This window comes from Myiozetetes cayanensis, unplaced genomic scaffold (assembly GCF_022539395.1).
Source record: "Myiozetetes cayanensis isolate MyiCay16 unplaced genomic scaffold, myiCay2020 scf7, whole genome shotgun sequence".
NCBI lineage: Eukaryota > Metazoa > Chordata > Aves > Passeriformes > Tyrannidae > Myiozetetes > Myiozetetes cayanensis.
In genome coordinates, this window is record NW_026087964.1 from 12,121,489 (window position 1) to 12,147,176 (window position 25,688).

Genomic DNA, 25,688 nt, shown 5'->3' on the forward strand with positions numbered 1-25,688 from the left:
AAATTATGCTAAAGTGTAAAAAAAAAAAAAAAAAAGGAGGCTTTCAAGAAAATCTGAAGAAATCTCTTTAACATTTCTTAACTGTCTTCTTATCTGTAATACCAGAAAAACACTGAAGACTAAATATTCAATGACACGAATTGCAGAAGAACCCAATTTTCCCTTTGTTTCCATAGTGGAAATAGAATTTCTTTTTTTTTCCCCTTCATGTCTGCATGACAAGTCTAAAGTTCCTAATGCTTTCCCCCTTTCTCATAACTGGAAGAGAACTGGACCAGCTAAAGATGGCAAGACCCCTCAACCCAAAGTCTGGCATGTGAAAATCATAAATGTTCAAGTTTTAGGATGTTTTTTCAGCATCACACACATCTTTATGAAATCTCTACTGCACAACATTACTTAAAATGTTCAAAATCATATTTTGAACATATCAACATATTTTCTCCCATACTAAAGAGAGGAAAACAAATGCTTACCCTTCCTTACAGATCTAGTACCAAATATGATTTTGAACATTTCAAGCAAGGACTCTCGCAGCAGGAGTAAAGCAATGGCAGCAGCAGTGAGCTGGCTCCCCAGAGCAGGCACGGATCAGCTACTGGGCTGTCCTGGCAGACTGCTGCCCCTGGCAGGGGATGGGGAGATGCTGATGGTAAGAGTCCAACTGGGAACACTGGGACACACAGCACAGAAGTGGGAAGGGCCTCCTGGGTCACTAACACTTTCTATAAATAGGTTTAAAAAAATGATACAGAGGAATGACAGCAGAAATTTAACAGGATAAATATGAGAAGCAGATTTCCTGTCCTTGCTACTGAAGGGCTGTTCCCAATGCTTCGTGAGCAAGTTTTCTTCTCACATGGATTTGCACATGATTTCTGTCCCTTTGCACATATTTGCACATATTTCAACCCCTTAGTTTCTGTGCTAGCACTGTCTTCTGCCCAAGGAGCAATGCTTTCCTCCTGGTGCTTCCTCTCCATATATATTTTAAAAGGTAATCACACCCCTTATCAACTCTTTTCCTAAGCAAAGCAAGCTCTTCCAGTTTCATCTGAAGACCCATAGGTTTTCCAGATCCCCCTAATGGACACTTTCTGAACTCATCCTAGTCTAAGTTCATTTTCCCTGAATTTCAGTGATCAGAACCACAGGCAAACATTTCTAACTACTTACCCACACCCTTCAGCAATATTCACACTTTCCCATTTCCACTGGAAATTCCTCCAGGGGCACACCTACAGCCGTGCTGGCTGCTTCACAGCTGACTCTCACTAATGCTTCTGTCTTCTGAACAGCACCCTACTTCTCCTGATGTATTTTCTTTTTCCAAATTTATTTCGAAGTTTTGCACTTTATTCAGGTCAGAATTTGGACTGATAAATGGCATCTATTTCAACAAGCACATTCCCTATGCAGGACTGGAGCTGTCATCAGTCTCAGATTTCTCAAGACTTAGGTACTAGTTACTAAATACTAAACTTGTGTTCATGTATACCACCTATGGCCTAATGGTTCTGTCCCAACTCTCCCAACCAAGCCCAAGCCTACATTCCTCCCTGAGTATACAGCCACAATCTCTGATGCACCACTCTTTTAGAGCCCACCAACCATGCACATGGGATCAGCAAGAGTCACCTGATGCATCACAACAACACCTACACACCAGGACGTCATGCAGAGGTTATCAAGCTACTGGAGAAATAGGTTTGTTGTCAGGTAGACAGGGAAGCACAAGGCTTTCCCCTTTCAAATGCCAAGATCATACAGGCCATCCTGGTTCACGGCACTAGCTCAGTGTCCGTATGCCAAGTGCCATCCTCATCCTCCTGACAGGTACACCACACTGCAAGGACTATAAGCAAGCACCTCATGTGAAGTAGCTTGTCACTGCCTGGTCATAGTTAAGATTCCTACTGCAGACAGCACCTGATATTGTTTCAAAAGCAGAACACTGTCCTTGAGAACAGCCCCAAAATCAGATGCACATTACATTCCATCTTCTTGCTACCAGATACCCCAAGAATTTCAACTGTTCCAGGATATTCACAAACCTAAAGAGATAATTAAAAATATCCTCCACATGATTAACACACTACATAAGCTAAAATATACTTTGTAAGCAGGCTACGGGAACTTCATCTTACAAAGGCACCAGAACCAGCACATAAATTCAGCTTTTTGAGGAAAACAACTGAAGCTTACATGAGAGCTGAGCAGTGATGGTTCTTTCTAAGCTTTTTAAAAATAAAAGCAGTATTTTTTAATACAAACAGCCTTCAATCTTTGTGCAACAGACACTGCAATCACATTACAGCTGAAATTTATAAGTCAGCCTTAACTATGATTAGTTTCTTTACAGTGCCTTATGGAATTTTCTTTGTAATTGCTTTTGAGAGGTTTTGGTCCCGTAATTTTCATGAAACCATCACACTTGTTATTCAAAAACTTAGTATTTCTATCTTGTTAGTAGAGTTTTAAAATACTAATTCCTGTTTTAGAAACAAAACTGAATTTCAAAGTAATAATTTTCATTATTTTATGCAAATACACATAGATAATTTACCTTTTGATAATCGCCCCGTGTATTTCCCAACTGCTGCTGGGCTACTTTTCTGATGAGATCTGAAAATAAGCAAGAATATTCCAGAGTTTTAAACAACACAATTTATAAAAACGAAAGAAAAAGAATGGTTTGAATTCTACTGTCAGGCAGGCAAGATGAAATTAAGAACAGAAATCAACAGCATAGGCAAGCACATAAGTGTCCCCATAAATCTGCCTAGTAACAACATTTTTAATTAACAGTGTGTTTTACGAGCTCACAGGAAGAGCCAGGTTATCTATCAATTAATCAGTTGCCACTGAAATACAGTGAAGGTTTTTCCGAGGTCACCCTCTGTACCATAAAATCATTATTAAAAGTTCATCACACATATATCAACTACTTGGACAATGTTCCAGGTATCAGCTTTGCTTCATGTTTAGGCCAAATACATAAGTGCATATATATATATACACACACAGTATTAGATACATAACGTGAAAAATGAACATGGTAATGATGACTTCTCGATTAAAGGGTACAAGGAAGAATGACCCTTATCTTTCCAACATTATCCCAACCTTTTTTCCCCTTCCCCCTCCCCCCCATCCTACCTAATCTCTGGACCAACAGTTAGCATGGAACAGCACCAAAACAAATCAGAAAGCCTAACACATTACTATTTCCTGTGTGTGCAGCTCTATCTAACACTCATTTTAACTTACAATATAAAAAAAAATATAGCAACCATCAAAAAACCAAAGTAGGAATATAACAAAAATAGTGCCACTTGCAGTAAACCCTGGCAGCTGTAACAACGATCCTGTTTTGGGACATCACCACCCTATCCTTACCCAGATTTTGACAACCCTATGGGAACTACGCTGGGAACTCTGGCTCCCAGTCATTTCTGTGACACCCCGCACTTGAATTGGGACTCCACCAGCTCCCCATGTTCATACAGTGCTGGACTTAATGCTACTATTGCCCTGTTTTTGGTCTCCCCATATGTTAATGAACATACTTGATAAAAACCTCCAGTGAGTTACCTAACCTGAAGCTCAATTAAAGGACCTGAAGTTTCAAAAGCAACTGCAGACCTCCCAAAAATCCAAGCCCTCTCAGAAGTGATTGTAGCACTTGTGAAATATGTTCAGGGAGTTCACAGGGGCTTTGATCTCACTCCTCTATCCTGCATGTGGCTCAGAAAAACAAGTTCCTAAACAAACAGCGCCCATAGTCCTCCCTCCCCAACACGCCGCAGAGGAAACAAGGACTCAACTGATCTGCACATTGAAGAGACCCTGAAGGGTTCCTCACAGAAAACTGTGTCCAAGGAAAGAAAACACATGACAGCAAGGCACCAACTGCTGTTTTAAGGCTGGCAGGCAATCCCTGCAAGGGACCTGCAGACAGTGTCAAGCTGCAGATCATTCCTGGGACAGGAAGTACGTTCTCTCACACAGAGTGCTCGCAGTAGGTAAGCAAGGACTACTCTCTATGGTGAAACAACTTTGTTTTGGAAAGACCATCCATAAAGAACAGGATAAGGCTGAATCCCACAGTAGGAGAAACGAAACCAAAACATATGTAGAAAAAGCACCTGGGAAGCACAAAAGAGTTACGATCCGTGCAATTCCTTTCAGGCTCTGCATCTTGGGAGTCACGAGACCGCTGAAGGAAAGGGCACACACCACTGTATGGGCAACACACAACTGATCCACCACTGCGGCTCTGACGCATCTCGCACAATGGGATCAGCAAAGACCTCCCTGCATCAAGACCATTTCAGGCAGCACCTGTGCTTCTCCGAAAGTTTCAGCAACAAGGAGATACACAGCTGAGCGAGGAAAAACTGCACAAACTCCAAAGGTGTACAACACACTGGTTGTTATGCAATTTTTTCTTCTTCAGCAGACGTAACATTTCTTTACTCTTGTTGATATCTATATCATGTAAATAAATTTAAGAAATACTGGTGCATAAAATATAAACACAATGAATTTTCTTTATAGCTAGATGGCTTTTAGCCTACAGGAAAAGAGCTAAAACAACTCTTTTTTTAATGTATTGATTCAACTATTTAGCATTGCGTGACAACACGCTGTAGAACAGCTACTAATGAGAAACTTCTACCAGCTTAAATGAGAATGAGATAGGAAGGAATAAAAAGGAAAAGCTTTTGTGATTTCAGAGGCATGAAGCTGGCACAGGAGCCGACTGCCCAGGATGCTGTGGCATCACCCTCCTTGCTGCTATTCTAACGCTGACCAGAAGATTTCCCAGCAACATGCTCTCACTTCCAAGGCTGCTCCTAACTCAGAGGTTCATCTTGCTTTGGAAAAGAGTTGAGCCTGCTGACATCTCGAAGTCCCTTCAAATCTGAATTATTCCAAAGTTATCCTGCAATCATAATGGTTTTCTATTATAAACTATTTATGGGAGCAGTGAAAACGCTGCCAGGAAGCATGTAAGAAAGCAAAATTTAGTTATTGACAAAAACATCCTTTGACACATTTCCTAATGCCGGGAATTGGTACAAGAAAATTTTAAAAGCATTAGCTTTTCAGTTTAAACAGAAGTTGAAAGATTTTACCCATTCCTCTAGTTAAGTGTCCGTCTCCATAATAACTTAAAGTAAAAAAAAAAAAACCACACAACAACAAAACATGTTACATAAAGTTTTACATACATCTATACACACATACACATTTATGCACCTCTGTATGCATGTGTGTATGTGTATGGAAGTAACAGCTCAGGAGAAACAGAAGGGTTGAGGCTGGAAGGGACCCCCTGGGATCATCCAGTCCAGGTTACCCAAGGCCATGCCCAGTCAAGCTTTGAGTATCTCCAAGCAGAACAACCAATACTTAAAAAAGCCAAATGAAAAAAACAACCAATACTTCAAAAAAACAAACCAAAGCAACCCAAAATGTGGTCTGGTTTCTTGTGACGTGCTTACATTGCTCTGAATGTTCCTGATTCACAGTTTTATTTATACCGTTTCCATATTTTATAGCCTGCGAGTCCAAAAAATGACAGAAATCAACCTGAATACTCTGTGACAAACTTAAGCAGAAAATAGCACTTCATATGTGTTTCTGAAATTTAGAGTTTCTAAAGCTTGTTCACCAGAAAGTAAAACACCTTTAAGTTTATTATTAAACACACAACACAATGGTTGCTACTGCACAACCCACTTGCCCCCTAAATTTTACAGAATGTGAGATTTCCCTGCTGAATAAAGATTCACTACTTACATTACTTTGCAATGATTTTTCAGAAGTAACATGATACTTCAGGGTGTTTTTCTCACCAGACAGCACACACTAATTGTCCGGTCTTTACTATAAATTTATTACTTTAACGGCCTTCAGTATATACGGGATTAGGCATATCCCTGGTTAAGTAATTCCAAATGAAGTGTGGAAGTTGTATATATTCCCATAAAAAATATTTTTGGCTATAACTGAATGTGAGACTATCTGCAGTTACTTGTCCACACATCTGTACACACAAACACACCTTAGTGGTTTTGTGGCACCAAAAATCTCCCTGCTCATTCCAGGGGAGGTTGGACTAGATGATCTTTAAAGGTCCCTTCCAGGCCAAACCATTCTGTGTACTGGGTTTTAAACACACTGATAGTAATCGTGGGGAAATGTCCTGTGCCAGGCACTGTGTAAACACAACCTACTTATGGCTACACTGCTCACTGCAGGACAATGAAGAGACACCTCAGCTCACATTTTATTCAGCCTGTGATTTTGGTTTGCTTTTATGAAGCACCTTTTGTCCTAGCTAGAACACGTCCTAGCATTCAAATAAGCTTTTATTTACAACTGAACTAAGGTAACTCCACAGGACTCTCTCTTGAGTTATTGTCAGAGTACCACCTTAAAGCTGATTTCTGTCTCAAATATACAAGTGCTAGGAAAGTGTGACAAAAAGCGGTGTCCTTTATTTTCAAATTAACTGGATTACTTCTGAAATCTTGGCTTGACCAGCTGCACACATTGTTTCACAGGACCAGTAATCCAAGGCTTTAGCACAGAACACATTTTATCATTGGGGTTAAAGAGATTTACCTTGTGAGGCTCATTTACACAGCTAATTACATTACTGCTTTGCTGTCTCCCTCCTGCTCTCATCACACATGTAAAATGCCATCTGCCCTGGTAAATCTAACTAGCCAGATGAACTCTTAATTTACCAATGCAATTTGTGAAGAAATATTAAGCACCTCTGAGGATCTCCAATTAACAAAACATAATCACCAACTCCTGCATTGCATGCGTATTGCATATACACACTCAGTATCTCATTACTCTGTCTGGTTATCACTAGGCATGCTTCTTAGAACTGCTCTACAGAAAAGGATAGCAGAAATAATAGAGACTTAAAAATAAGCTGTCTGGCTATTAAGCATCAACATAAATTAGTTACAAATTCTTCTGCCAAGAAAGCTTTTCAAATGTAGGTGACAGGAAAACAGTTGGAATAAAACCTTTGGGAATGCTACGCTTCCTCTTCACTCAAGCAATTCCATTGAGCCAGTTCAGCTATAGTGCAACTCCAACATTAATCAAATTATGCCAGAAATTAATTTGTCTTTTTATGCATAATATAATATACTAGGCTTCTATTCTGAAAGGTCTTCAAACAAATCAATAAGAACATGACTGAAGCATTCATATCACACTGAATAGAGATCTTTTTTCAGAACAGGGGAGAATTACATAGATAATACACATGATCAATTAATAACTGCTTTATTGCTATCTCATTCTAATGCATAAAACCATATTTCAGCCCATTCCTGTTCATCTATAATAGAGAGAGTCAATGGACTACACACACACTGAACAGTTCAGCATCTCTCTGAATATGGGTCAATTAGCCTGAAATTAATGAATTAAAATGACTTCAAGAGATATTCATTAGTCTGAGTAATAATTAGAGAGGAGAAAAACAAGCTTGAAGGCCAAGAAACCCAGGAAAGCTGTATTAACTTTTCAGACTTATCAGAGACAAAAACCTTCCATGTATCTTACAGAAAGTTTTACAGTAAGTTCAGCTTATCGACATTTTAAAATACTTGCTTTGACTTGAGTGGAGCTTTGGTTGCTTCCCCAAAGCCTCAAGCCAGTAGCCTTTACCATGGTCAGATTCAGCTCCCATTGAAGAGTCTCCCTCAGAAGGTAAGCCAAGGTCACCTTTGGTCCCCTGTACTGCCACCAGCTACACCACGGTTCTGCTCACATCTACTGTCCCTAATCCCACGGCACCACTTGTCTCTGGCTCCTCTGCAGAGCAAGATGAGAGCTTGGTAATGGTGGTGGCCAAGGAATCCACTATGCACACTAGTGCAGAGATAGCAGAGAGGGAGGGTCCTGCCACACTGCTGCTCACCCTGTGTGCAGGAAGGAAGAAAATTCACTCTGTAGGCCAAGTGGAAAGGCTCCCAGACAAGGAGGTCTTACTACACAGTAAGAGATCACTTTAGTCCACAGATAAGAAGCCTAATCCATGCAGTCACTCATACAGCCTAGACCATTCCTTTCCAACTCTAGACTGAAAAGCTTCACTCCCCACTTCACAATGTCCTCCTCAGACAAACCTGGGACATAACTCTTTTCTCTAAACTAAGGAAAAAAACCCCAGCCTTCTCAGATAATTTCTGTCCCAACTTTTAGACCAAGTTTCTCTCCATACAATTCACTGGGGTTTTTTTCCCTTGAGTTACTGGGAACATCAGGTTGATTCAGCTTCCATCCTCCTATTCCATGCCAGAGGCCATTCTGGCCCTCTTCCCTTCAAGCACAACTCCTGAGTGACACACTGACCTTCCCTTGCTTTTGTAGCCCACACACAGGATCACCTACTTATATTACAGACATGGAATATAAGGAAATTCTCTGTTCAACCACCTGTCTATTCACCTGTATTAAAAAAATAATGTGCAAAAACTAACTTTGAATTATCAGCCATGACTTTGGAAAAGAAAAATAGGCAAGTAAGGAAGGAGCCTTGCTGCTGTACCTCATCCCTGCTGTGCAAAACAGAGCCCTAGAATTTGTTTTTCCACAATGTCTGGAAGAACTTGTTTGAATGGAGGTAAAAAACCATCAAATACATACATTGCTTAGGTATTTTAACTTCTCATCTGCAATGGCAATCTTTCTTTTCACCCTTTTCTGCCTTCAGTCTGCTCTTTCCTCTCATCCACACCATCATCGTCCACTCCCATTCCTTGACTCCACATTCATTAATTATATGTTGTTATGCTACAGTACTCTGGCTGTCATAAAATTCAACAACACACAATATGACACAAGCAAAAACACAGTTTTAAGGTCTCGTCACACTTATAAAGCATATGCTGCTTCATTCATAATTGAAAGGACAAGCTACCAGACTACCTAGAAATGTGCCTTAGCTTATACTGCACACAGTGCAGGGCAACGTGAGAGAGAGTGGGCAGTAGAGCTGCAACATGAACTAGGTAATGAAGAGATGAACAGCTAAGAGCAGGATTGAAACTACAGGAGTGGTTTAAGCAGGGAGAGTTTTAGCCAGAGCACAGGTAGGACTAAGCATGGTGGAACTGCTGAAGACAAGGAATTGCACGGCATCAACAATTGCTGAGGGAACCAGAACGTTAAATTAAGACCCCCTCAGCACCCTTCCAGGCAGAAAATAACATTGCTCCAGTGAAGAAATGGTACAGCAGTGGATCAGATAACAGTAACAGTCAATGAACTTCATTCATGCACACAAAAAAGTTCCCCAATTTCAAAAAAACTGAATTTGGTCAGGAAGACCAAGCAGGTAATTTAAGTCTGCCACAGGAAATCCTCACACCTTAGAACTGCTCCAAACTTGAGGTTATTCCTTTAGTGCAGTCACATTTTCTCTTCAGGCATACTCTGCTTTCCACTGACATGCACAGACAAACTTAAAGAGCCTGGCCAAGGAAAAGGTTTGAAGAAAAACGAAACAGCCACAATATTGACGTGTACAGGACAAGTAGAACGAAAGATTTCTCCTTTGAAAATAACCTTTGCAAGGGCTTTCTAGTTGTTCTTCGCTACAAAGAAAGTTCTGTTCTTGCTGAAGCTTTGGAAAAAGAACAAAAAGAGAGAGAAGCCTTTAGAAAAATCCTTCCTTGGGAGGCTACAGTAAATTTGCATGCATCACACAGACATGAAGGGAAGTAGAAAGCTTTGAAGAAGTATTTCACACAGAAACTGCATTCTCTCATTTTCTGAAGGCAACAAAACTTCTGTAGCGCATTGTTTATGCCACGACAGCTATTTTTTGCCACTTGCTTTGTTTGCAGTAGCTACCTAAAGTTCTCCCTAGGCCACCATCTGGTAAGGATTTACAACAGATTACAGGCAAAGATTTAACTTGGTGCACTGTACATGCTCGTCTGTTTTAGCACACTGCACAGGCTAAGCAACTTCTTGATAGAGTGGGACGTGCAGACACACTGGACTTGTAACTTTGATCAAAGTAGAAAATATTCAGTCTGTATGAACAACAGCATTTTTCCTCTTCCTTTCTCTCCTCAAGAGCTGCTGTAAACTGAGGAAAGCACAGAAAATCCTCTCTTGCATAACTTGGATTATTGGAAATGTGAACATAGATAAATTAACTGGGAATGATGCACTGGAGCCCTGCTGACCAGATTACCTCAGTGATTGGCATTCTGGCAGCTTCCCTAAGATTCCTCAGAATTCCCTTTCCCTGCTTTCCCATTTTTGCAAGGGCCACAATTTTCCACATGTTTGATTGCTGGGTCATGCATATGGGGTTCAAAGTACTACAGAGATCATTACTTCACTCAGAAAATCAAAGCAAAAGTAAAGGTTGCTACTTTGAAGAAAGTTAATTAGGCCTGAAGTTTTGATTTGTTCTTTACAGGTACAGCCAGGCATGTTTCAGCTGAGTTAAACAGCCAAAGCAATGCTTAACATTAAGAATATTCACATTCACAACTTTAATCACAGTTTAAAGTTAACAAAAATAAAATAATTTGGTGCACTTTCAGAGGTAAGAAAGATCTTGACTATGTTGTGATGAAATACAGGCCATAATTTAATCACAGAAGTGTTTTTAGATAAATCTATCTGCATGTTGAAAAAAGCGTGAAAGCAGGTTTGGGTTTGGTTTTCTTTTTGTAACTGGCAGGCTTACACTGAGGTGTATATACAAATTAGTGTGAACTACACTGGTTGGCATTTTGTGGCAGCTGGTTTTCCTTATAACATGAAGATAACTCATTAGTGGAAACAGGAATAAATATATTCAAAAGTTTTAATACCTACATGGAAAAATTTAATACTCTTAAAAGGATGCCAAAGCCCACTAAAATTAATACTTACACACTTATTTTGCTCCAGCCACTTTTGAACAGTATATATTCACTTAGAAAAAAGCACCACTTTGGTTAAAATCCTAAAGTTGCACAGTGTATCTTGAGAAGCAAAAATAACAGTGAGAAAAAGGGAGAGGAAAACAATGTTATTGTCATCATTTTCAATGTAATTAAACATTGAATATGACTGTGGAAAGATTTGCTGCAAAGATCTATCAAATCCTTCTTACTTCAGTTGAAATCATTCAAGAAAAAGCCGTTGCTGAACAAGACTTAGGAGTTGGTTACTCTGTGAACAACAACCAAAGTGAATTACCAGACAAAAATAAGAGGGCTAGGCTAATGCCATCTTATTATGATGGTGTATAGCAAAGAGAGAGTCAAATGAATGCTTTTCCAAAAACAGGCAGGACAGCACCTCCCATGATTAACTCAAAATGCTTCATAATAGCCAAGATGATGAAGGAACTGAGAGGTCCCTTAGAGGCTTGTGAAACCATTATTCCAGTCAGTTCAGTGACATCCCTCCTCCACTCTCTCCCCATCAGTTTCATGAACTACAAGTTAAAAATTATAATGAGGTTCAGCACTATGTGAACTGATAAGCCTGTAAAAATTAAATGAAGAGGGAGAAGGGACAGCAAAGTGGCAGCCACTATTAAACTGGGAAAATCATGAAACCTCAGCCCAGAGGCCTGAAAACCCACAAGATTCCTGCAGTTACCAAAACCTCTTTTTAAAGAGGTTCATACACAGTACACACTACCAAAAATGTGGCTGACCCAAAACCTGTTCCATCCCACTTCTCACCATACAAGATATGCTCTCGAAGTCTCAAACAAGCTACCATGCTTTTAGTGGTTTAGATTTCCTGTTCACAGAAGGAGGGACACAAAGAACTCCCTCCTTCGCATGGGGTACCCTGCCTGCGGTTGTGCCCTGGCATTTGAACGGCAAAACTTAGGCTCTGATCTAAGTTGATGTCCAAGGTGCTTATCTCTTTGAGATACTAAATGGGATTGGCAAACTTTTAGATTAAGAGCAATGAATGCACACAGAGCTTAATTCAGTGTTTTACTGTAACTGCTAGTATAAAGACACCATGCCACATTCATCACAGCTGACATTACCAATCCCAGTCCCAACATACACATCAGACAACAGTACTAAGGCATTTCTAGGACATGGTACCTTTGCTTACTTCTTTAAAAATATTCAAACCCTACCAATGAAGCCTCTTTACCTCGAATGATCAACAAACACCAAGGCCACATTCAGTCACAATACCATCCTGTACCTCAGACCCTTCCCTTCCTTGTAGTTAGCACCCCTGGATTTAACTGTGTCTAGAACTTATCCCCTGTGCACTGAAGCAGGGAATGCTGCTGATCAGGTCTCTGGTTACACCTTGTGTCCCCCATTAACATCCTGGGAGAAGGCACTTCAGATTTGGGAAATACAAGTTGAGTCTGTATTAACTACACAACTATAAGCCCACTTAATTGATGATTATTATCTACATTCCAGGAGTCACTGCTGTTTGAGGTACCCTCCAGCTATTACCACAACCATCTGTGGAAATGCCACCTCTGAGTACACTCCCCAAGGAAAGTAACCCAAATTCCCTCAAACTCTACCTGAGGTTCATTTTTATTCTTTCTAATAGTGTTGAAATTGTAAAGTTGAATTGTCATTTTCCAATTGCTGTCAAGGCATGTTTTTTTCTCCTAGGCACAGCTGGCAGGCAGTATTAAACTAGATCAGGGTAAGCACCAAGGATATTGGGAAAAAGGATTCCAGATGTGCATACAGAGCAAGACTTTCAGATGATCAGCTGTAGTACCCCAATTAAAAAATTACTTCCATATTTTCCACATATAATATCTGTCTGCAAAAGAGATTCCCTGTTTACATAATCCAAAAGAAGCAGGCAAGAAGACATCAAAGAAGTATTAGCATCTGCAACTGTAGTTTTCTGTGGTAGCCTCTAGTAGATAATCTATATAAGTCTCCCCTCCCTAAAACCTCTGTCTCTTCCCTGTACACAAAAATTCCTTTTGACAAGCAATCTGTTAGAGAGCCTGCAGTTTGGAATAGTTCAGGGAAAAAGTAATTGCTCTTCTGACGGCTCAGAAAATTAAAAAGCCAGCCTTAAATCCGATTCAGAAATGTTCTCAGACTGTTCCTTGTTTGCATGGCTATGTCATCAAGTAGAGCATCTCTTAACTTCCCAGCATGAAATGAGCAATGATTTTTTTAAATGCTACTTCCTTAAATGTATCTGAGTGGGCAGAGAAAATAAGAGGTCAATTTATCTTGTGTATCCTGCTGCTCCTTCTTACAAAACATTTCCAACATTACACACAAGAAATTTCTTCCACTGCATACACCGTGTTACCAAAATAAGGAGCAGTGTAAGTTCTTACCCCAATTCCACACAAATGACACTGCTGTATGTAACAGCTGTCACTGGGACCTGCATTTTTTAAATACACAGTTCAGTTACTATTCTAAATTCACATCATAGCTCTTGTCACAGAGATGGAACAAAAATAGTTACAGGGATGTGGTGAAGGCACCAACTCTACAGCTTACTGAAAATGTCATTTCACAGCAGAACTTTGCCAGTCTAACAGCTAACTCACTAAAGGGTAGATCTTGCTCTTCCCCTCTTCTCAGCTCCTGCACCAGCAGTTCCATCTGTGCTCCCAACCCAGCTCCAGGATGCAAACTTTAGAAAACCAGACCACATGAACAGGGGTGTAGCTATCAAACACTAGCTCAAAAAAGCAGCTGATCACATCAATGCAGTTTCACACCCAAACTAAAACTGAGACTTCAAACAACTGGAAAAAAGGATATTCTAACTTAAGTTTTTATACATAACTGAGCTGAGCTCCAATATCCAGACACAGGCATTCTTTTTTTTTTTTTTTTTTGTAGGGAGTTGTTGAAAATTTATTACTAACAGGAAGCAAAACTAAAGTAGAAACAGGCAACCAAGAATTAAATAGTTACAAAAGGCAAAGAAGCTAGTTCTACCCACACACAAAAACATAATTCTGACTTAGTTTAAGTGAGGGGGTGATAAAGTGTTCTGATTACTTGCTTTAGGACCCCACAGCCAAAAGATTTAAAAAATCACTATCCTAGGAGCTCGTCAAACCCATCCACAACAACAGTGTTTTGAATACGCATTTTCTATTACAGCTATACTGGCTGCAGATAGAATTTATTTTCACATCAAGTCACATGTTTCTTCTTGAAAATATATTAAAACGCTTTAATTGCTGAATACACTCATGTGAGATATTCACAGAATCATAGAATCTATCGGGTTGGAAAAGACCTCCAAGATCATCAAGTCCAACCCTTGATCCAACACTGCCGTGGTTACTAGACCATGGCACTGAGTGCCACATCCAGTCTCACCTTAAAAACCTCCAGAGACGGAGAATTCACCACCTCCCTGGGCAGACCATTCCAATGTCTGATTACTTGCTCTGTAAAAAATCTCTTCCTAATATCCAACCTAAACCTCCCCTGGCAGAGCTTAAGACCGTAAATCATTACAGAGATAACACAAAACTGACTTGTTGAAATTCACAATCTGCAGCAGCTTTGAGGCTGACCAGATGAGGAGAAAGAAAGAACAAAAGAGACCGGTTACAGACAGGACTTTCCATTAAAATAGCCAAGTTCTCATCCTCACTCCCATTCTCAAACTGTTCAACAACAAAGATTCCACAACCAGAAAGAACTGAAAGGTGTAATCCAGGTCCAAAAACCAGTTTGTTCATGTTCTCAACAGGAAAATAGTATATTTAACTCTTCATACTATCTTTTGTCCAGGAAATACCTGCATTCAACAGTTGATTTTTATGTTAAAGTTTTACTCCTGCTTCAGCAGAAACAGGGTTATCCTGAATAAAATACAGATGTTGGAGCAAAGCAACTGTAACTTTAATTGGTAGAGTTGGCCTGCAATACATTCATGTACAGCAGAGTAAGGTAAACAAGCCTATAAGTTTTGGTCTTATTTCACCTAAAAATAGGAGCAGGAGCTTTACTCCCAGTTTGTTTCCTTTGTAGAATGCTTCACATTTTTGTTATAAAACACAAGCTGTGAAGCCAAAAATTTATTGTGCACATCCTGCTGGGAAGTGGAATCTCACATTAACATTGTCTTACTGCAACTAACAACTGTTTCCATGGGAACAAAGACAAAACTAAGGTACTTCACAGCAGCCACAGGATCATACTGACCATGCCCTGTCTGCACCAAGTTTACATCTGAAGGTTTCCAACACAACAGGTGACATGTGCCATCTCACAACCATGAACTGACAACTTCATTGACAAATTAATGTTGGAGTTTACGGCAATTTCTTAGTGAAAGAAAAACTGTCAATTTGTTTTGTTAGATGTCCTCTTTCTTACCTGAGTGATAGAAGCAACTTGCAATTCTCCTGTTATTACCTATATTACCCTGAGATTAGCTCAGTTGTTTAGAGCATGGTGCTAATAACACCAAGGTCAAGGGTTTGATCCCCTATGAGCCACTCACTTAAGAGCTGAACATGATGATCCTTGCAGGTCCCTTCCAACTCCTAATATACTCTGAGTCTATTTATTCTAAAGTGGTGCTAGTAACAAGAAAGAATAATGATGCTCTATCCTACACAGTCCTCAACAAAAGGAGTAGTAGCACCACCATTTCCATTTCATAAATGGAGATACAAAGGTACACCAAGATTAAAGTGATTTACTGAGCCTCAGGTAGCAAACCAATGATCAAACAGTCTTTTCCACACCAGTGTATCATTAACTCAAAGTGGAAACTGCTTCCACGCATAACAGTTTATTTACACTTCAGTAAAAGCACTCCCATTTACAGCAGTACATGATCTAGTAACAGCTTTCTTCCTAGAAGGCACACTTGGGAATGAAGGAGTATGAATGTAACACCGTAACATATTCAGCTCCATTGGAGCACTATTCCAAGCACCAAGATGGCTTGGAAAGGCAGGAATGTCTACATGCAATTAAGACAATCGTATCACTTCTTTTTCTCCCAGTTAAGAGTACTAATAGTAGACTGGAAAACTGAACATCAAGTACTTCCAAGTATTAGGAAAAAAGATAAGACTACTAAAATCAAAGGTCTAAAGTGATTGATGCCAAGTCCCGCACATAAATCATACTTCTCTATCTTATGGTTGGTTATATGCAATACACTGGGATGGGAACCTGGAGTGAGCTATTCTGAACCACCAGTGCAAGCAGAATGATGAAGTTTCGAGTTAGGAACACTAAAACACTTGCTTTCTGTGCCCATTTTTCATTATGTTTATTTTCATCCCTGAATCAAAATTAACTCTATTTCAAGTTGGAATTTAAAAAAGAAAAAACAGGCATTTCAAATATGTAACTACACCATTAATACACTGAATGTGAAAATAGAACAGCATATGGCAAAAGAGATTATGGGGATTAGCCAATTAAATGGTATGACTCAAACTGACATGATCCATCAAATCTGTGTTTTGCAGTGAAGTATGTGGGGGCATAGGAACAGGACTTCACCTAATGCAAATAACGAAAGCCAAACTTATGAAAATAATTGCTTTGGCAAAGAGTATCTTCAAGGAGGGAAAGAGAGGTATGAGACATTCAAACCTTACAAGCTAAGAACAAATGATCTACTTCTGGATGTCTCTCTTTAACGCTGGAGTTCACCACACCAACGTGATGCAGAACTCACTACAAGCAGTCCCACAAGACAATAATCTTGATCATAAATTCTGTATTCACTCATTATTCACATGCTTAGGACACATGATATTAATTTTGACATACAAGATTACAGACCAAATTGCTGATAATATAAAACCACAGTAAACACCTCACTGAAATCAAGTTTCCACTTGATTCAACTCAAGCAGGGCTTTAGGCAGAATGAAGGCCTGTTTCTAAGACTTAAATGCAGATGGCACAGAGAGGTAAATAGTTCACCTGCATATTTAACAGCAAGAATGAAGGAAAAGAAGCAGAGGTATCTGGAAACAGTTTCTCCAAAAGGTGACATCACTGTCACCCTCATGCAACTGCCCTCATTACACCCCCGTGCAAGACCTGCTCAAAAGACAGATCCTGCAGGTAACAGGCCAGGATACTACTGTGTTGTTAACCCCTGGGACTCTGAGCACTTGTCTAAACAGAATTCATTCATTCAATTTCACTTGAGCTCATTCTGCTACAGCGGTGTCAGAGCTTCACGAAGAAACATCAAAAATACAAGCATATAGCAGTTCATAGATATCATAAACATATGTAATCAGTTTGACCAAAGAATTTATTTTAGGCTTTAAATTACTAAAAGTTTTAATGTATAAATTGAAAGCTATACTACAAAATAATTATAAACACCTTTTATACAGTCACAGCTAAACCACCAAAAGGAGTTATAAAACAAAGCCGTTCTTAGACTTTACGAAAGGTTCACCTCAAAATAATTTTAAATGCCAATATTATACAAACACATTAGCACTTTAAGAGCTAAATGAAACAAAAAGCTTGTTGAAAAGTTAATACAACTACCACATCCACAAACACACAGGGTTTCCAAAAGTGCCTTTTAACCAATGCAACGTCAATAAACACACACTTCTCTGATATCTTAACTTTTCCTTTAGAAGGGACAATTTAGTGGGAAAGGAATGGAAAAATAAAATTTCAATAAAACAAATGCAGTTTCAAGTCTTAACTTGATAGCTTTCAAAGGCATAAGAAGTTATAGAAGGCTGCATAACAGAATCACCCTTATATAAAACTTGACCACGGATGCACAGATTTGAAAACAAATGAAATTTATTTCAAATTTCCATTTCCTAGGCTAAATCTTTTAAAATTATAATCATCTGTTTATTGTAATATGCCAACCTCAGAGAGTTGTCTCTTATGGATTTAACATTAAATACAAAGCAGTTTATCCCCTATTGCTATTTCATGCTGTTTCAGTTATGCAAAAAAGCCTCAAATGCATCAATGACAGCTTTGAGACAGGTAAGCAAAGTTCTGTGAAACTTCACCAACATTTCACTGTCATTAACAACCTCTTCCCCACCAAGCTTAGCAAAAAAATGTTCTTTTAGAGAGCACTATACACATTTCCAGGCCATAACACATGCTACTTACAAAGCCCTTCATATAATTTACTTCCTGACTATGGCCTTGGTATCTACAACAGGGTGATAGCATCAGTAACAAGTCTGTATTTAAAAGAAAGTAGTTTATCTGCTTACCTTGAGGAAAAGAATTTGGCTGCACTAAGTACAGGAATGCATGTACTATTTTAAACAAAATTCCTATTGACCCAGGTTCATGGTATGCACCTGTATCATACGTCTTGGATGGTACAAATCCAAAATCCAAAGTCCCGGGAGGTGGTTTGTATATAGGCTGTACCTCTGAAATAGTACTTCCACAAAACAGCAACAGGAGCAAACAGAGTTCCACAGCCATAGCTAGCAGTATTCATAAAACTGGAGGTAGAGATATTTGTCCAACCAAGTCTAGAAATCTTCAATACATTCAGTTGGGGGGCAGCTTTTTAGCCAGAAGAACAGTGGTGCACTCTCACACCTTCAATTCTTTAATGTATTCCAACTTCAGAGTGGTACAGCAGCCTCTTGTGGAAATGACTCAGCGCACCATCTCTGGCAAAAAAAAACAAAATAAAGAGCTCATTAGGATGTGTGCAAGCAAATAGGAAAGTGCAAGATAACCCACAACCTTCTGTGGAAACTGAACATATCAATAGTTGGAGAAGCGAGACAGATAGGATGGAAAAGAAAAAAACATTGAAGTCTGTCTGTGAATAATATGGTATACTACATACACTGTACTTGAAAGAGGTGGAAAAAACAATTATGCACAGTTCCAGGTCAGTGAGTTTTCAAAAACAAACAAAGCAGAGGATTGGTACAGCTCCAAGGGAAACAAAACTAAAGCAACAGTGTATGAATTGTGCTTCTGACTAAGTACAATATGTCGTGTCATAACAGTTACACAATGCATTTAATCAGCCACCTGATAGTTCTGTAGTTGATGACAATTATTAGAAGTCATATCCTGTCTTTTCTTTAATCTAAACCTTTGAGTAAAACTTCACTGCTAGATCCTCCTAACTGTCCTTCAAGGCTAAGGAAAAAAAATATTCATCACTGAAAAGTTACAAAAACAAACAAACAAAAAAAACCAACAAAACTTCACCCTCCTGACAGATGACAATGGGTGTCAACAATTACTTTCTATTAGTTCCAGCTATCTCAAGACTCTCCCAAGGAACTGGGGAAGTCAGCAATTTTTATTCACAGATTGCTAATGCTGAGTGTTATTAACTTTGAATGGTTATACAGGTTCAAGAACATTTTGAATCTACAATATCACAGCAGCTTAATCAACCACTACTTAAGAAACGTAAAAAAAACCAGCCCTGGGTTTCCAACAAAGCCAGTGACCGCATCTTGCAGAGCTAGGTAAGACTCTGCTTCCACGCGGGCCTCGGTGTTCAGACCATTCCCCTGCAAGAATGAGAGTAAAATAACCTCACAGCTTCAGTCAGCCCAATCCTACACCAACACCTTTACTTCCAAGGTATCTCCAGGTCAAAGAGATGCTGAAGACAGAAGACTTAAAGCAAGTAGTAAGGTAAGACATAAGTCTCTCCCATGCTTTACAGCCTCCAGTAAAACACAGGCTTCCTTTCTGGAAACGAGTATTGACTTGCAAGAAATCACACTGCAGGCTTCTTTAGTATTAGTAGTCCGTGCTGCACTCAGAGGATAGATCAAGAAAAATATGGAACAAAGGAATACAAGATCATATCAAAGAACTAGAGACAGTTTTGTTTCCCCACAGTCCAACTGAGCTAAGAGGGGAAACTCCAGCCTAACCTTCTCCCTCATGGATTGTGAAAATCAAGAAGAATGAACAGTAATAATGCTACAAATAGCACAATTATCCAAGCCTCATTCAAAAAGATGATGTTAGCAACCACTCCGAAATATGATGTTCAACACAGGAACACAGTAATTTAGAACACATTACAACATGGGTATTTTCCTATCTGGAAAAGAATGTTTTGCTAAAGATTAATGAAAGAAAAAGAAGCCCAGATCCAAAATAGTAATTTAATATTTAATTAAATTAATATTTAAATTACATTTAATTTAATTTTTTCTCCTTTATTTTTTTCTTCAGACAAGGTTTTTTCAGCCTAAAAGACATTTTAGTGGAATTTTATTTTATGCACCTCCTGCTCTAGGGATGAACACAGAAAGGTCAGAAAGTTAGAACTGCTTAGGCTGCAGTTTATTATAAAATCTACAGAAACCCTACAGGAGAAAATATCCAAAGACCAGACGTAAGTGGAAAAAAAAATATTTTGCCTTAATGACAGAACAGTGAAGACTGGAAGTTTGATATACTACCATTCAACTTGGTTTTCTTAAAAAGAGGTTTGAACAATTTCTCTAAGTCAGGTTTATGTTTTCCAAGTCAGGGAAATAGTAGGTATGTTTGTGAAAGATGAAATGGAGAAGATGACTTCTCTAATTTGTGTCTTAAGGCAAAGCATGTTCTCCGTGGTGCATTCTGTTATTCCAAAAGGAGAGCAGAAGACAAAGTACACATGAGCTTTGGGGTTTTTTGATAGATTTTAGACTAAAGACAATTTATAGCCTATCTAACTGCACAAACAGGCAAATAAAGCAACATCAAAATGTCCCCCCAACATGGGAAAACAATCACTACACCTGCTAGAAATGTGAAGTCAGGTATTAACCAAGACAAAGTGGGCACTTGCAAGACAAGGACGCTCCTTGTACTACAAATACTAACAATATCTTGCTAAGTGGAGACACGTAAGTTTTCAATTCCAAAGACACTACTGAAGTCTCCAACTCCTCATAATTTTCTGTCAAGTTTTTATGAAGTTCACTTGAGTTTCCTGCAAATCAAAGAATCTGCAGAATTCTGACCATACTCTGTTCTTCTCCCTTTGTTGGCAAATGTATCACAGTAAATATGGTATATATAACCTTACTGGGCAGCTCCTCCAGGCTGACACCAATTCTCCTCTATACTACATAAAACACTAAAATATTTTCAAGGTTATATTAATAATGATCAGGAACTTGTGGAAACACCATTAAACCTATAACTCAGGATACCTCTGAGTATCCAATACGTTTTTAACCCACTTAAATATAACTCAGATGTAAAAAGTTCCCAGCAGTTATCCTTTTCTTGGTATCTAAAAGAAACTTAGCTGGGAGCACACCATTAGTTAAATATGCTGGATAAACGGAATAAAAGAGAAAAAACCTATCCGTGAAACTGGTAATTGTGAGAACTGCAAGAAATGGCATACACAGTGGTGAGACATATAAAGAGAACTGAATAGCAGTTTATACTAATCTTCATTGCAGCATGTGGCCATCTCATTTCTTCAGACACAGTGTGGTATCACTGCAGTCAGTGAGCTACAGCCACTGCCAATACAACTCTCCCAAAGTTCAAGTAAACAGTGAATGTAAAGAAGCTGTGTGAAACTTTGAAATGCTAACATTAATTATCAAATAAGCTACTCATTTCATTACTATGTTTCAGTAAAAAGAGAAACCAGAAACATACACCCTGTGAAGATACATAACAAGATATATAATAATGAAAATCATTACATTCATTATTAACAAGATATATAATAACGAAAAATGTTTAAATTATTTTCTGTTTGTAAGTGCCGATTTTTAAAAGATTCGAGCTTTTGTATTTTATTCTGTAGTTGATGCTAATATTCTACACATGCAAGTCACTAAACAATTCTTTGGGTTTTAAATGCTATCTGTTGAGAACCGCGGAGACCCGGGTTCGATTCCCGGTCAGGGCCACTCCCGGGCAGGTGGGGCTCGTCAGCCCTTAAAGGCAACCCACCTACGTCCTAAGGACCTCGCTGCCACCGTCCAAGCTCGCTTGGCCCCGGCAGATGAACCTTAGGATTAAAGGGTGGGCTCAGTTCCGCGCACACTGTGTCTCACCTAAAAAATCCAATGCGCAGGCTGGAAGGTGGAAAGACCTTCCCCGGATCTTCGCTCGCGAAGACTGGCCATTATATATTATATGTTGAGAACACCATCACTCAAACATGCAGCAGCATTATCATATCTCAGATATATCCTTTCTGTTACTAAAAATACTGTAATCTTTTCCAAAACCAGTAAAGTTTCAGTACCTCCACTGTAATTTTAACAAGGGAACAGGAGACAGAGCAAGATGCATTACTTCAGTAACTGCTTCCATGATACATCAGCTCTAAATAACAGAGCTCAGAGGCAGCAGGATGTCCAGCTCTTTGTTTCAACAGGACTGGCCTCCTTCTGTTTAACACTGCAATCCACGCAAACACAACCCTGCAGTGCACTGATGCAACGATGATTAACCCCGTGAACTGAAATTCAATCAACCAGGGGCTACACTGCTAAAGCTCAATGGTGGAGCCTGCTGGCAGTGAACCAGGATGGGGCTGGATGGTGGAAGATGCAATTGTCCATAGGAAGCCCACACAAAGGTTCTGGGTACATTTGTTACATTTTTTTAATTCTACGTTTGAAGAACCAAGTCCATAATCCCCTTGAGTGAGATTGCACTTGAGCCAGCAACCACCAGAAGAGTGAAATGAATTAGAACAGCCATAAAAAAGATAGTTACAGGTAAATTAAAACTCCTAAGTATGCATTAAAAATGACCAAATCACACCACCACCTTTCCATTCCAGAGACCCAAAACAGCAAGCCTAGTTAGATGCTGCTAAGTTAAAAAGGTATAGTTTTCTGTAACTAAATCTTCCCTAAGCCTACCAACATTTGCAACCTGTTGCCATAGGAAGAGCATGAAGCAAATAAACCTAACATGCACTAGGGACTGACTGCAGAATAGAGCCTGGCAGCACTGAGAAATACAACCCAAATAGCATCTTCCACACTAGGCAGCCTCAGTACGCACCTGACCTGCTTACTGTATGTTCAAAATGAGTAAGTGCTCAAGTGATGAAAAACTGGGTATTCAGAATCCAGTTTGGTTTGAGCAGCTTCTCAATAATTTCAAAATACATAAATTAAAAAAGCAACATCAAAAAATCCTGCTGTTTTACAAGTCACAGACATCTGTAAACAGAAACAGATCTGTAAAAATTCCAGGGGAGATACCTTCCTCTGAACATCAGCAAGTCTGATTTTTAGCTGACTGCCTAAATATTTAAAGTGCATTTTCAATAACTGAACAAATATATTTAACTTGATTTTAAGTGATGCATTTACTCATAGAGCATTTCTTGTGGGATTACTTTTCAGAACCACACAGACAATTTTAAAACACAGCGAGTCCAGCCCATAAACAGGCAGTTTTTGGCAAAGGTGAATTGATAAGTCCTGCGTACGTGTCCCAAAGCCAAGGTACCAAGATACGACAGAACCCACATACTCCCACTAGCAGCTGTGACCAAGCCTTTCCTTCATCCCCTTTCCAATTGCTAAAACTGTAGAGACCTCTTCCTCTAACACGCTGCTTAGTCCTTGATCTGCAAACTGCAGAGTAGCGCGGGTACCGCAGCTCTGCCTCTGCTGGAATATCGGCCGATGTGGTAGTTTCTTCAGCTGCTCCCTCTGCATGTGTGTGCGGAAGACACAACCCCGTGTTTACTACCCCATCTGCCCCCTTCTCCCCAGCTCTCGGACGAGAATCCCGGCTCCCTGCAGAGCTCACCGTGACGAGACAAACGCGGGGAGTGCCGGCGCGATGTGCCCAGGTGCTCAGCGAGCAGCCACCGGCAGCACCGCCCCGGGGAGCAGCTGCGGGGGGGCGGCAGCCGCCGCAGCGCTGCCGTGCCGAGCGGGACCGGCGGCAGCGGACGGGCCCTGTCCCCGCTCACAGCCACCGCACAGCCCCGCCGGGGGATCGCCCCCCTGCTCCTGGCGAGCACATTTCGAGGACAGCACCCTGTCCCTCTCCGTCTCCCCGGGACCGCTCAGGCTCCACTGCCCGCCTCCGCCCGCCCCCCGCCCCGGGCAGGTGCCCTCAGCGGCCGCCTTCGTTCTCCTCCTCCTCGCGGAGCGGCTCCCCCTCGCCCCAGAGATCTGCGGGGCTCTCCTCGCCAGCTCCCGCCGCTGCTCTCTGCTCAGCGCCCGGCAGCTCTGAGCTGCCCCCCCGACCCCTCCGCAGCCGCCGCAGCCACACGCGGCCCCCCCAGGAGGGACCGCGCTGCCCGCACCGCGCCCACAACCCCGCTCCACTCGGCGGGCGGACCCGCCCCGGCTGCCCGCGGACCGGCCGCATTCCCCCGCCGTGCCGCAGCCCCCTCCCCGCGGCCGAACCCGTCCCTCCCGCCATCCCGCTCCCCGGCCCCGCTCAGCACCCACTTGCCCCCGCCTCGCCGAGCGCTCTCGGGGCGCCTCCATCCTGCCGCTTCCCGCTCCCACAGGTCGCTCTCCCAGCCCCGGCTAAGCCCTCCAGGATCCCCACCGATCCCCTTCCCGAGGGCAGCCCCACTCCCTCGACAGTCACCCCCTTCCCGTCACCTTGCTTCCCACGGCGGTTCCCCGCCCGCCGACCCTCTCCTCCCGCGGGCGAAGGGGCCGCGCTCTCCCGGCCAGGACCTTCTGCCGCCCGCAGCGGGAGAAGGCGGAGGAGCTTCACCCCCGCCTGCTGCCTCCTCGGCCCGGCGGGGCTGCCCCGGGACCCCTCCTCCCGTCCCCCCCTCTCCCGCAGCACTCACCGGCCGAGCGGGCACAGCGATCCGGAGGCGGCGGGCACGGCACAGCCCGCTCCGGGCACAGCCCGCTCCGCTCCGCCTCAGAGCGCCGCGCCAGCCCTGCTGGCAGTGCCGCCCGCGCATGGATTATGGAGGGCGGGCTCTGCTCCGGACCGGGGCTGCAGGACCACCCCGGCAGCTCGGGATGGAGGGGGGAGGAAGAGGAGGAGCGTGAGGGATTTAACTGCGGAGGGAAGCGCCGGGCGAGTGGGCGCTGGGTACGGGGAGAGGCTTCGTGGAGCGGCTTCTCCGAGGCGGCCGAGCGGGTCGGGCTGAACCCGCACCCGTGCGGGTGGGAGCGCGCAAGGATCGGCGACCTGTTGCATCCCGGGCCGGCTCCTGACCCTTCCCTGCCGGGAAGGGGCTCCCTCCGGGACCCAGGGCCGTGCTCCGCCGAGGCACATCCTGTTTCGCAGTCCCAGGGGCGGCTGTGCCACCTCCCCTGGGTGATTTCTCCTGAGGGTTGGTTCGAGGTCGAGCGGGTTTGTTTTTCCCACCAAGATTACTTACTCCATTAGCTTTCGGAAAAAAATCTTGTTTTACCCTTTTCGAGAGATGTCCTGATGGGTTTAAGCATTTCCTTTAGGGCGTTTATCCATGTTCCTAAGTGGTTTTTGTTCCTGAAGACCGGTGATTTATTGGTAAAATGAGAAGTTTTTTTCTACAGTAGCATACACTGTCAAAGGCTCCTGTGCTTTCCTCCTTCACCCTTTTGTAATTTTTATTTCCAGCTTTTGTAGTTTAATATGGTTCCCCTCTTGCAGTATTAAAATACAAAAATGATTCTTACCCTCTGACTAGATCCTTCATTATTCAGTATCACAAATGCTTTGCAAGGCAAAGCAAGAATTTTCACTGGACATCCAACGTTGTGCTGGTTCCTTGGA

The 25,688-nt window shown here is 41.5% G+C and overlaps 1 protein-coding gene across 11 annotated transcripts in view; it reads right to left on the reverse strand.

The window, feature by feature from the left end:
* Positions 1-24,903, reverse strand: part of PROM1 (prominin 1) — a 63,471-nt gene extending 38,568 nt beyond the window's left edge. For 8 of the 11 annotated variants that reach the window (XR_007631832.1, XR_007631833.1, XR_007631834.1 and 5 more), the window contains exons 1-2: positions 18,236-18,649; positions 2,567-2,625 (exon numbers count right to left, since the gene is read on the reverse strand). Coding sequence is in view for 8 of the 11 variants with exons in the window: in XM_050338410.1 (XP_050194367.1) it covers positions 2,567-2,625; positions 18,236-18,455 (279 nt within the window). In the remaining 3 variants the exon portion in view is untranslated. Of the gene's footprint in view, positions 1-2,566; positions 2,626-18,235; positions 18,650-23,756; positions 23,772-24,568; positions 24,707-24,765 lie in introns of those variants that run through there. The other 3 variants (XM_050338402.1, XM_050338403.1, XM_050338406.1) reach the window with 3 other exon arrangements.
* Positions 24,904-25,688: the final 785 nt, after the last annotated feature.